The 13,217-nt window shown below is 45.6% G+C and overlaps 1 protein-coding gene across 4 annotated transcripts in view; it reads right to left on the bottom strand.

Annotated features, from left to right (window-relative positions):
- Nucleotides 1-13,217, bottom strand: part of NSUN6 (NOP2/Sun RNA methyltransferase 6) — a 90,280-nt gene that overhangs the window by 17,922 nt on the left and 59,141 nt on the right. For all 4 annotated transcript variants that reach the window (XR_002733881.2, XM_023223145.2, XM_023223146.2 and 1 more), the window contains one exon: nucleotides 10,311-10,455. Coding sequence is in view for 3 of the 4 variants with exons in the window: in XM_023223145.2 (XP_023078913.1) it covers nucleotides 10,311-10,455 (145 nt within the window). In the remaining variant the exon portion in view is untranslated. The remainder of the gene's footprint in view (nucleotides 1-10,310; nucleotides 10,456-13,217) is intronic.

The raw sequence follows: 13,217 nt of genomic DNA, 5'->3' as shown, positions 1-13,217 counted from the left end.
AGGGCACTGGGAGTTCTGCAGACCCTCTCTCCAGTGGCAAAAACAAAAACAACCCTTTGAAGTCTCTGGAAAATATCCTAAGACCATACAACAAATGAAGACACATTTATTTAAGAAAATCAGCTACATCTTAATAAGAACAGTGAGAATCTGTGCATTTGTGCTATGACCCACTCTTTTCTCCCTTTCCCAACTGCCTTCCTCTTCTCTGAAGCTCAGAATAAGATCCAGTTCATGTGGGTGCAGCCAAGAACACAAGACTCCTTCTCTCCTTAAACTCCCAGTCAAGGAATGCAAGGACTGTGGTCTCTCCCTAAAAGGGACAGGCTTGTCAGCTTGTTTCATTTGCCCCAGCTCCACCTCGTACAGGCTATAATTTCAAATAAGAGCCAGAGACTGGTGCTATCTTCCTCCACCCAGCCCCCATTCATATGTGGGAAGCTCTACCCCAGGCACAGTAGGCTGAGAATATTTAAGCCCTGATTGCCCTCACCCAAGAGCAAAGTGAAGAGGTTCCATCCCAGGAGAGACAAGCCAAGAAGACCAGAGGCTGCCACCCCAGACCAGCATCAAGAGTCTGCCTCCAAGAGAAACAAACCACTGCCCTGCCCCCATCTCTGGAGCAGTGGCCCAGAGGTTTTACCCAAGAGGCAGAAAGGAAGAACAGAGTTCTGAAGGTCTCCCCAAGTGAACTTGCTAGCAGGAATAACTCTGTGTGGGTCTGCAGCAACCTCAATTCTTGCCCCCTTGGGCGAAAGAGTTTAACCAAGGGGCATAAGGCAGAGTGATCTTGATCGAGGCAAATTTTAGAGCAGGAGTGAAAGTTTATTTAAAAGTTTAAGGCATAAATGAAAGGAAGTAAAGTACACTTGGAAGAGGGCCAGCTGGGCGACTTGCGAGATCAAGTGCACGGTCTGACCTTCTGACTTGGGGTTTTTATGTTGACATACTTCTGGGGTCTGGCGTTACTTCTCCTGATTCTTCCCTTGAGGTGGGCTGCCAGCACGCACAGTGGCCTGCTAGCACTTGGGAGGGGAGCCCGCACAGTGTGTTTATCAGAGGCCTCTGAACCACCCATCTTGAATGGGGGCTGGGGAAAATAAGGCTGAGATCTACTGGGCTGCATTCCCAGCAAATTAAGGCATTCTTAGTCACAAGATGACACAGGAGGTCAGCACAAGATACAGGTCATAAAGACCTTGCTCATAAAACAGTTTGCAATAAAGAAGCCAGCTAAAACCCACCAAAACAAAGATGGTGATGAGAGTGACCTCTGGTGGTCCTCACTGCTACACTCCCACTGGCACCATGACAATTTACAAATGACATCGCAGCAACAGGAAATTACCCTATGAGGTCTAAAAATGGAAGGTATGAATAATCTACCCCTTGTTTAGCATATAATCAAGAAACAACCATAAAAATGGGCAAACAGGCCAGCCGCGGTGGCTCACGCCTGTAATTCTAGCACTTTGAGAGGCCGAGATGGACAGATCACAAGGTCAAGATATTGAGATCATCCTGGTCAACATGGTGAAATCCCGTCTCTACTGAAAATACAACAAAACATTACCTGGGTGTGGTGGTGGGTGCCTGTAGTCCCAGCTACTCGGGAAGCTGAGGCAGGAGAATCGCTTGAATCCGGCAGGTGGAGGTTGCAGTGAGCCAAGATAGTGCCACTGTACTCCAGACTTGCAACACAGTGAGACTCCATCTCAAAAAAAAAAGAAAAAAAAAAGAAAAAAAAAAAAAAAAAAAGGGAAACCAGCAGCCCTCAGGGCTGCTCTATGAAGCAGCCATTCTTTTATTCCTCTACTTTCTTAATAAACTTGCTTTCACTTTTCTCTATGAACTCGTCCTGAATTATTTCTTGCAGGAGATCTAAGAACCCTCTCTTGGCATCTGGATCCGGACCCCTTTCCAGCAACATGTTTACTGGAGTTGTGTGCATTCTCGCTGAGGCGTTCTTCCCTTACCAGCCTAAAGTCCCTAGGAGGTCATATACCAGTTAAACGTCCATGACTTTGCCTCTTAGTGTGCATGTGTGAGCCTGCTCGGCCAACTCCTGCCATCTTATCAGAAAGGTGATCACCAGTTTCATGTTTTTTCTGTCTTTTGGGAGACTGCCTTTCCCTGGCACTGGCTGCAACCAATTATTATTTTAGAGAGACAATTAACAACACCTGACCATCACCTGATGCTTGCCTGACATTCCTGGTTGTAGAGACCCTCTCCTGCCCTATTTATGTCTGACTAGCTACCTACTGTAACAAACCAACTTTATTTAGAACAGAAGGTAGGGAATTTTCAGCCTCAGCACACTCTTGAAAATAACGGAGATTGTGGTGGTGAGCAATTAAGAGAAGGCTAGTGTGTCCGAAATTGGTGGGTTCTTGGTCTCGCTGACTTCAAGAATGAAGCCACAGACCCTTGTGGTGAGTGTTACAGTTCTTAAAGATGGTAGTCCGGAGTTTGTTCCTTCCGATGTTCAGATGTGTCCGCAGTTTCTTCCTTCTGGTGGGCTCGTGGTCTCGTTGACTTCCGGAGTGAAGCTGCAGACCTTCATGGTGAGTGTTACAGCTCTTAAAGGTGACACGTCTGCAGTTGTTCATTCTTCCTGGTGGGTTCTTGGTCTTGCTGGCTTCAGGAGTGAAGCTGCAGACCTTTGCGGTGAGGGTTACAGCTCATAAAGGCGACGTGGACCCAAAGAGTGAGCAGCAGCAAGATTTATTGCAAGGAGAGAAAGAACAAAGCTTCCACAGTGTGGAAGGGGACCTGAGCGGGTTGCCGCTGGCTGGCTCAGGCAGCCTGCTTTTATTCCCTTATCTGGCACCAAGGGTTTAGGAATAGCCCTCATCTGTTTGGTCAGGCACTGGCCCAAGATCTAGGCCACTTCTCAAGTCCAGGCACTCTGGTCCTTCAGTATGTGGATGATTTACCTTTGGCTACCAGTTAGGAAGGCTCATGCCAGCAGGCTACTCTAGGTCTCTTGAACTTTCTAGCTAATCAAGGATACAAGGTGTCTAGGTCGAAGGCCCAGCTTTGCCTACGGCAGGTCAAATATCTAGGCCTAATCTTAGCCAGAGGGACCAGGGACCTCAGCAAGGAACAAGTACAGCCTATACTGGCTTATCCTCACCCTAAGACATTAAAACAGTTGCGGGGGTTCCTTGGAATCACTGGCTTTTGTAGACTATGGATTCCCGGATACATCGAGATAGCCAGGCCCCTCTATACTTTAATCAAGGAAACCCAGAGGGCAATTACTCATCTAGCAGAATGGGAACTAGAGGCAGAAACAGCCTTCAAAACTTTAAAGCAAGCCCTAGTACAAGCTCCAGCTTTAAGCCTTCCCACAGGACAAAACTTCTCTCTATATGTCACAGAGAGAACCGGGATAGCTCTTGGAGTCCTCACTCAGACTCGTGGGACAACCCCACAACCAGTGGCAGACCTAAGTAAGGAAATTGATGTAGTAGCAAAAGGCTGGCCTCACTGTTTACAGATAGTTGCGGCGGTGGCCGTCTTAGTGTCAGAGGCTATCAAGATAATACAAGGAAAGGATCTCATTGTCTGGACTACTCATGATGTAAACGGCATACTTGGTGCCAAAGGAAGTTTATGGCTATCGGACAACTGCCTACCTAGATACCAGGCGCTACTCCTTGAGGGACTGGTGCTTCAAATGCATACATGGATGGCTCTCAACCCTGCCACTTTTCTCCCAGAGGATGGGGAACCAATCGAGCATGACTGCCACCAAATTATAGTCCAGACTTATGCCACCCAAGATGATCTCGTAGAAGTCCCCTTAGCTAATCCTGACCTTAACCTATATACCGATGGAAGTTCGGTATATTCGTGGAGAATGGGTTACGAAGGGTAGGTTATGCCATAGTTACTGATATAACCGTACTTGAAAGTAAGCCTCTTGCCCCAGGGACCAGCACCCAGTTAGCAGAACTAGTGGCACTTACCTGAGCCTTTGAACTGGGAAAGGGAAAAAGAATAAATGTGTACACAGATAGCAAGTATGCTTATCTAATCCTACATGCCCAGGCTGCAATATGGAAAGAAAGGGAGTTCCTAACCTCTGGGGGAAACCTCAGTAAACACTACAAGGAAATTATAGAGTTTTTGCACTCAGTGCAAAAACCCAAGGAGGTGGCAGGCTTACACTGCTGAAGACATCAAAAGGGGAAGGAGAGAGGAGAACAGCAACATAAGCAGCTGGCAGAGGCAGGGAAAGACCAGCAGAAAGGAAAGAGAGAAAGAGAGAGGAAGAAACAGGAGAGACAAAGCAAAGGAGACAGAGGAAGAGACAGACAGTCAAAGAAGACAGAAAGAGGGAGTCAGAGAGAGAGAGACAAAGGACAAGTCGAAGAGAAAGAAAGAGAGATGGAAGTAGTAAAGAAAAAACAGTATACCCTATTCCTTTAAAAGCCAGGGTAAATTTCTGTCTACCCAGCCAAGGTATATTCTTCTTATGTGGAACATCGACCTATATCTGCCTCCCGACTAACTGGACAGGCACCTGCCCCTTAGTCTAAGTCCCAACATCAATATTGCCTCAGGAAATCAGACCTTATCAGTATCCCTCAAAGCTCAAGTCCATCAGCGCAGAGCCATACAACTAATACCCCTACTTATAGGGTTAGGAATGGCTACTGCTACAGGAACCGGAATAGCCAGTTTATCTACTTGATTATCCTAGTACCACACACTCTCAACGGATTTCTCAGACAGTTTGCAAGAAATAACGAAATCTATCCTTACTCTACAATCCCAAATAGACTCTTTAGCAGCAGTGACTCTCCAAAACCACCGAGGCCTAGACCTCCTCACTGCTGAGAAAGGAGGATTTTGCACCTTCTTAGGGGAAGGGTGTTGTTTTTACAATAACCAGTCAGGGATAGTATGCGATGCTGCCTGGCATTTACAGAAGGCTTCTGAAATCAGACAATGCCTTTCAAATTCTTATACCAACCTCCAGAGTTGGGCAAGATGGCTTCTCCCCTTTCTAGGTCCCATGGCAGCCATCTTGCTGTTACTCGCCTTTGGGCCCTGTATCTTTAACCTTCTTGTTAAATTTGTTTCCTCTAGAATCAAGGCCATCAAGCAACAGATGGTCTTACAAATGGAACCCCAAATGCGCTCAACTAACAACTTCTACCAAGGACCCCGGACCGACCCGCTGGCACTCTCACTGGCCTAGAGAGCTCCCCTCTGGAGGACACCACAATGCAGGGCCCCTTCATCACCCCATCCAGCAGGAAGTAGCTAGAGGGATCATTGGCCAAATTCCCAACAGCAGTTGGGGTGTCCTGTTAAGAGGGGGATTGAGAGGTGACAACGTGCTAGCAGCCCTCACTCTTGGCACCTCCTCAGCCTCAGCATCCACTCTGGTAGTGCTTGAGGAGCCCTTCAGTCCACCACGGCACTGTGGGAGCCCCTCTCTGGGCTGGCCGAGGCCAGAGCCACCTCCCTCTGCTTGCAGGGAGGTGTGGAAGGAGAGGCACAGGCACTCATGGCCCAGCGTGAGTTCCAGCAGGCGAGGGCTCAGCGGGCCCCACACATGGAGCGGCTGGCGCTGCTGGCCCAGGGCAGTGAGGGGCTTAGCACCCAGGCCAGCAGCTGCGGAGGTTGTGCCAGGTCCCCTAGCAGTGCTGGCCCACCAGTGCTGCACTCAAGTTCTCACGGGGCCTCAGCTGCCTCCCCCTGGGTCAGGGCTCGGAACCTGCAGCCTGCCATGCCTGAACTCCCCGCCCAGGGAGTTCCCATGGTGGGCTCCCATGCAGCCTAAGCCTCCCCGACAAGCACCGCCCCCTGCTCCACCATGCTCAGTCCCATCACCGCCCAAGAGTTGAGGAGTGCAGGTGCAGCTCGGGACTGGTGGGCAGCTCTGCCTGCAGCCCTGGTGCAGGATCCCAGAGGTGAAGCCAGCTGGGCTCCTGAGTATAGTGGGGACATGGAGAACTTTTATGTCTAGCTAAGGGATCATAAACGCACCATTCAGCACTCTGTATCTAGCTAAGCTATTGGGGACTTGGAGAACTTTCTGTCTAGTACTCTGTGTCTAGCTGAAGGATTGTAAACACACCAATCAGCACTCTGTGTCTAGCTCAGGGTTTGTAAATACATCAACTGGTACTCTGTATCTAGCTAACCTAGTGGGGACCTGGAGAACTTTTCTGTTTCGCACTCTGTGTCTAGCTCAAGGATTGTAAAGGCACCAATCAGCACTCAGTCAAAATGGACCAAACGGCTCTCTGTAAAATAGACCAATCAGCTCTCTGTAAAATGGACCAATCAGCAGGATGTGGGTGGGGTCACATAAGGGAATAAAAGCAGGCTGCCCAAGTCAGCAATGGCAACCTGCTCAGGTCCCCTTCCACACCGGTGGAAGCTTTGTTCTTCTGCTCATTGCAATAAATCTTGCTGCTGCTCACTCTTTGGTTCCACGTCGCCTTTATGAGCTGTAACACTCACCACAAAGGTCTGCAGCTTCACTCCTGAAGTCAGTGAGACCACGAACTCACCCACCGGGAGGAACGAACAACTCCAGGCGCGCCATTTTTAAGAGCTGTAACACTCACTGCGAAGGTCTGCAGCTTCACTCCTGTCAGCGAGACCATGAACCCACCAGAAGGAAGAAGCTCCAAACACATCTGAATGTCTGAAGGAACAAACTCCGGACACACCATCTTTAAGAACTGTAACACTCACCACGAGGGTCCGCGGCTTCATTCTTGAAGTCAGCGAGACCAAGAACCCACCAATTCCAGACACACTAGGAGCTCCATGAGAAGAATCAGCTAAACCAAAGACCAGAGAAGTTTATGAGAGAATCAAGGTATGAGACAGTGAGAAGAGCCTTCTAGGCTGGGAAAAACCTCACAGACTGGTCAGAAAGATTACCTACGCAAAGGATCTCATATTCATTGGAACAGATGGTGGGGCAACTTATGTCCCAGGGCACTGTTGAAAAGAATAAAGCAATCAATCTGCAATTAGTGGAGGGTAACAGGGCTTTGTAATGCCAACTGAAGCACACAGTTTAACACAAAGAGCAGGGAAAGAGACAAAGTGAGCCCTGCTAAAACTAAAACTACTGTGATCCCAGGATTACTATGCCCATGTCAAAAAAGCCGCTGAAGAGTGACATCTCAGCTGCACATGCTGAAGGAATACAGTTTATCAAAATAGTGTCATAGAGCCATGACACAAAACAAATAAGCAAACTATCACCACAAGCCTGAGGAGGAGGTGAATTAGCATGCAAGTTGTTACAATGTATTTGTCAGGTCTGTGAGCTGAAGCTCAGCCATTATAACCCCTATGACCGGCACATACACATCCAGGTGGCCTGCAGGAGCCAAGAAGTCTGGAGCAAAGAAAAACCATAAAGAAGTAAAACAGCCAGTTCCTGCCTTAACTGATTAACTAAAATTATACTATTTTACTATTGTGACTTGTCCCTGTCCTACCTTAGCTGATCAACTCTGTAATGTTCTTCTGGACAGTAAGTCTTATGATCTCTCCACCATGCATCTTGCAACCCCCTCCTCTGCTAACAATAGATAACCACCTTTTACTGTAATTGCCCTTACCTACTCAACTCCTATAAAGCAACCCCTTCCCCATCTCCCTTTGCTGACTCTTTTGGGACTCAGCCCAACCGCTCCCAGGTGAATTAAAAGCTTTATTGCTCACACAAAGCCTATTTGGTGTCTCTTCACACGGACGCGCTTGACAGTATTACCTAAAATGTGCCGGTTTTCAGTTGGAAAAAAAATAAGAGATATGTGAAGAAAAAGGAAAGTGTGACCCATTGGTAGGGGAAATAAAAGCAGCAAAAAAAAGTTAACTGTGAGAGAGTTTAGCTGCCAGATTTAGTAGGCAAAAACTTTAAAGCAGCCAATAAAATATGTTCAAAGAATTAAAGCGAAGGAAAACACGCTTTAAAAAGTAAAGGGAGATATGGTCGTCATGTTTCATCAAATAGAGAATATTGACAGAGGGAAATTTTTAAAAAAGGAAATCAAGATGTTGAAAGTACAATTCTTAAAAATTCCACTAGAGAGGCTCAACCAGAGTTAAGCTGACAGAAAAAAATGAGTGTACTTGAAGACAGATGAATACAGATTACGTAATCTTGTAACTGAGTGCTTGCACTTTTCCAAGATAAAAGGAATGAATTACTATTTTAAAAATTATTTTCTGTTATCTTCTCCCCTTTCCCCATTCCCATTTGTTTCCTACTTAACCCTTCAGAAATGCAAATTTAACCTTTCACACACTTTCCCCTCACCAGACATTCTCTGCAGGGCAAGTTCTTCTAACTAGGCCTCCAAGACACATCTCTCCTAGAGAATTGACAGTTAATTTGCAGACCAAACCATACTGGCCAGCGAACTTTCACCCCCAGGAGGTGGTCTTGAAACTTCCACCCTCTAGGGGTTGCCACTCTTGGGGGGAGTAGGGGGGACTTTCATCCACCAGGAGAACATATCCAAATCATGCCTGCCTGGCCACTTTTACAACTTATTTCTGCCCAGGAAGGTGCCAATTAAACATTAGATTAGGCACCAGCTAGCAGTGGGAGCCCTGCCCCTGTTTACTTCCCCATTTACCTTATAAAAGTGTCTGCTTTCTGCTCCAAAGGTGAAGCAGCACATATAAAGGCAGAATGCTTTGTGCCTCATTCCCTAAGCTAGTTTTGGAATAAACCATTTTCCTTGTACCAGACCTTACTCTTGTTAATCAGACTCTAAATGCAGTATGCAGCTAACTTGCTTGTTGGTTACAATCTGAAGGTCAGAGAAATACAACAATGAAGACAAATTACCATAAACTTCAGAGAAATGTGTGACATTATTAAGACAACTGAGGTATTATTAACACAACTTAGGTAGTCCCAAAAGGAAAGAAAGAAAAAAAGGTAGGAAAATATTCAAAAAATTATGGCTGAAAATGACCCACATTTGATGAAAAGCAATGTACACATCCAAAAGGAACAACTAGCTCTGAGGTAGACAAATGTAAAAAAATCCACAACCAGATACATCATCGTAAAAATGTTGAAAGTCAAAAGCAAAGAGAAAATGTTAAAGGCAGCAAGAGAAAAACAACTCGTCGTGTCCTAGGGAACTGTAAAAGATTAGCAGGTGATGGTTAATCTAGAACAATGGAGACCCAAAGATGGTAACATGACATATTCAAAGTACAGAAAGAAAAAAAAGAAAAACCTGTCAACCAAGAATTTAATATTCAGTAAAACTATCTTTCAAAAATAAAGACCTATTTCAAAATAGGTCTTTCAAAAGTAGAGACCTATTAAAAAAAGAGAGAGAGAGAGAAGGACCTAACAGACATACAAATAGCCAACAAGTATATGAAAAAATGCCCAACATCACTAATCAACAGTAAAATGCAAATCAAAACCACAATGAGATATCACCTCACCCCAGTTAAAACGGCTATCATAAAAACACACACACACACAAAATAATATATGCTGGTAAGGATGCAGAGAAAAGCAAACTCTTTTACACTGTTGGTAAGAATGTAAATTAATACAGCCATTATGTAAAATGGTATAGAGGTTCTTCAAAAATAAATAGAACTACCATATTATCCAGCAATCCTACTACTGGGTATACAGAAAAAGGAATTTAAATCAGCATGTCAAAGAGATATCTGCACTCTCATTTCACTGCAGCGTTATTCCCAACAGTCAAGATATGGAATCCATCAAGAAATGAATGGATAAAGAAAATGTGGTACATATACAGAATGGAATACCATTCAGCCTTTAAAACAAAAGAAATTATGTAATTTGCAACAAAATAGATAAACCTGGAAGACATTATATTATGCGAAGTGAAACAAGCCAGGCAGTGAAGGACAATATTACAGGATCTCACTTAAGTGGGGAATCTACAAAAGTCAAACTCATAGAAACAGAGTAGAATAGTGGTTACCAGAGGCTGGGGGAGGAAGGAGGAGAAAAGAATGGGGAGAGGCTGTTTAAAGGGTACAAAGTTTCAGTTGGACAGGAGGAGTAAGTTTTTGAGAGCTACTGCACAGTATGGTGACTATACTAACGTATATTGTTATTTCAAAGCTGCTAAGAGAGTAAATTTCAAATTTCCACAAGACAAGGATAAGTACAGTGATGGTCATGTTAATTAGCTTGCTTTAATCATTCCACATCGTATACAAAATCATATACATGTCAAAACATCACACTGTATGCAATAAATATATATGATTTGTCAATTAAAAATAAGAAAATCAAAATATCTCACCTTCTGTGTCCTCCACCATATCAAGTTTAACCGCCTTTGTTCCATCAAAACAAAATGCCCTGATGGAATTCAGCCCTAACAATAAGGCATTCTGCTTTATTTTTTCTACTTTGCTGAAGATTTTATCCAGTGCTATAACTTCTCCCTAAAAAAAACACACACACACACAGAGAAAAAAAAAAGAAAACTATAAATCAAAAGCAGTCAAGTCATAAAATCATGAGAAAAACTGATGAAAAATTATGGTCTTTTCCACCATCCTCCCATCCCTACTTTAAAACCTCTATCCATTAACCAAATGTATGTGTCCAGAATTTATTCCTTCCAGTGGGTACTTGGTCTCGCTGACTTCAGGAATGAAGTCACTGGACAGGTGCGGTGGCTCACGCCTGTAATTCCAGCACTTTGGGAGGCTGAGGCGGGCAGATCATGAGGTCAGGAGATTGAGACCATCCTGGCTAACACAGTGAAACCCCGTCTCTACTAAAAATACAAAAAATTAGCTGGGCGTGGTAGTGGGCGCCTATAGTACCAGCTACTCAGGAGGCTGAGGCAGGAGAATGGCGTGAAACCGGGAGGTGGAGCTTGCAGTGAGCCGAGATCGCACCACTGTACTCCAGCCTGGGCGACAGAGCAAGACTCCATCTTAAAAAATAAAAATTAAAAAATAAATAAATAAATAAGAATGAAGCTGCGGACCCTTGTGGTGTCACAGTTCTAAAAGATGGTGTGTCTGGAGTTTGTTCCTCCAGATGTTCAGATGTGTCCAGAGTTTCTTCCTTCTGGGGGGTTTGTGTTCTTGCTGACTTCAGGACTGAAGCCACAGACCTTCGCAGTGAGTGTTACAACTCATAAAGACAGTGCAGACCCAAAGAGTGAGCAGCAGCAGGATTTATCATGAAGAGCAAAAGAACAAAGCTTCCACAGTGTGGAAGGGAAGCCCAGCGGGTTGCCGCTGCTGGCTCGGGTGGCCAAGCTTTTATTCCCTTATTTGGCCCTGTCCACATCCTGCTGATTGATCCATTTTACAGAGCGCTGATTGGTGCACTTTACAGAGTGCTGATTGGCGCATTTTACAGAGTGCTGATTTGTGCGTTTACAATCCTTTAGCTAGACACAGAGCACTGATTGGTGCGTTTACAATCCTCTAGCTCAACAGAAAAGTTCTCCAAGTCCCCACTCCACCCAGGAAGTTCAGCTGGCTTCACTTCTCATGTATATCCAACTTACATTAAATACTTGTGTCATTCCATTAAGAAAATACACATTCTTGCCAGAAAAATAATCTTACAATGACTAGCTACTCTTAATCAACAAAACTCAAAACCAAAAAGTATTTGTAATCTTCTAAAGAAACTTAAAAACACCCACTGGAGGCAAACATTAAAAATCACCAATGTGATGTGTCTTGTTCACCTCTGGATGAACACGAGCTAATGCTATTAGACAGTGGCCTTAAAGTGCTTTGAGATGCAAAGGAATGCTAGTTGTAAACTTGGTCATTTTAATATTTTCCAGCTAGCCACATAAAATTCCTGTGAATTCTGGCAACCACAACTGCAAAACATGAGCCAAAACCTCTGTATAGCATAGCAAAATATTCTGGTGTGGTATAAAACGAAGTTCAAGAAAATTTTATATAGTAACACTTTAAGTCAAAGTCAATAAAGATAAGAAGTAAAAATTTGGGAGGGTCAAGATACCTGAATAGAAACAGCTCCAGTCTGCAGCTCCCAGCAAGACCAACGCAGAAGGCTAGTGATTTCTGCATTTCTAACTGAGGTACCCAGTTCATCTCATTGGGACTGTTAGGCAGTGGGTGCAACCCATGGAGAGCAAGCGGAAGTAGGGTTGGGCGTCATTTACCCAGGAAGTGCAAGCAGCTGGGGGACCTCCCTCCCCCAGCCAAGGGAAGCTACGAGGAACAAACTGTGCTACCCAGCCTGGGTACTATGCTTTTCCCACGGTTTTTGCAATCCACAGATCAGGAGATTCCCTCATGAGCCTACACAAGAGCCCTGGGCTTCAAGCACAAAACTGTGCAGCCATTTGAGCAGGCACCAAGCTAGCTGCAGGAGGTTTTTTTTTTGTATGCCAATAGCACCTGGAACCCCAGTGAGACAGAACCGTTTACTCCCCTGGAAAGGGGGCTGATGCCAGGGAGCCAAGTGGTCTCACTCAGCAGGTCCCACTGTCATGGAGCCCAGCAAGCTAAAAATCACTGGCTTGAAATTCTCACAGCCAGAACAGCAGTCTGGAATCAACGTGGGACAATCGAGCTTGGTGGGCATGCCCCATTACTGAGTCTTCAGTAGGCTGTTTTCCCGACAATGCTAAGGAAACTGGAAAGTTTGGACTGGGCAGAATTGACCCCAGTGCAGCAAAGCGGTTGTGGCCACACTGCTTCTCTAGATTCCTCCTCACAGGGCAGGGCATCTCTGAAGGAAAGGCAACAGCCCTACTCAGGGGCTTACGGATAAAACTCTCATCTCACTGAGACAGAGCATTTGCAGGGGGGAGGTGGCTGTGGGTGCAGCTTCAGTGGACTTAATCTTTCCAGCCTGCCGGCTCTGAAGAGAGAAGCTGATCCTGACAACGGGGATTCTCCAAGCACAGTGTACCAGCTCTGCTAAGGGACAGATTGCCTCAGATGGGTCCCTGATCCCCATGCCTCCTGACTAGGAGAGACCACCCAACAGGGGTTAACAGACACCTCATGCAGGAGAGCTCTGGCTACTAGCATCAGGGCAGTGCCCTCTGGGATGAACCTTCCAGAGGAAGGAGCAAGCAGCAATTTTTGCTGTTCTGCAGCCTCCACTGGTGATACCCCGGCAAACAGGGCCTGGGGTGGACCTCCGGTAAACCACAGCAGACCTCCAGAGGAGGGGCCTGACTCTTAGAAGAAAA

The sequence above is a fragment of the Piliocolobus tephrosceles genome, chromosome 9 (genome assembly GCF_002776525.5).
Source record: "Piliocolobus tephrosceles isolate RC106 chromosome 9, ASM277652v3, whole genome shotgun sequence".
Classification (NCBI taxonomy): domain Eukaryota; kingdom Metazoa; phylum Chordata; class Mammalia; order Primates; family Cercopithecidae; genus Piliocolobus; species Piliocolobus tephrosceles.
Note: the sequence above shows the minus strand (reverse complement) of the source record. Positions and strands in the feature narration are given on the sequence as shown.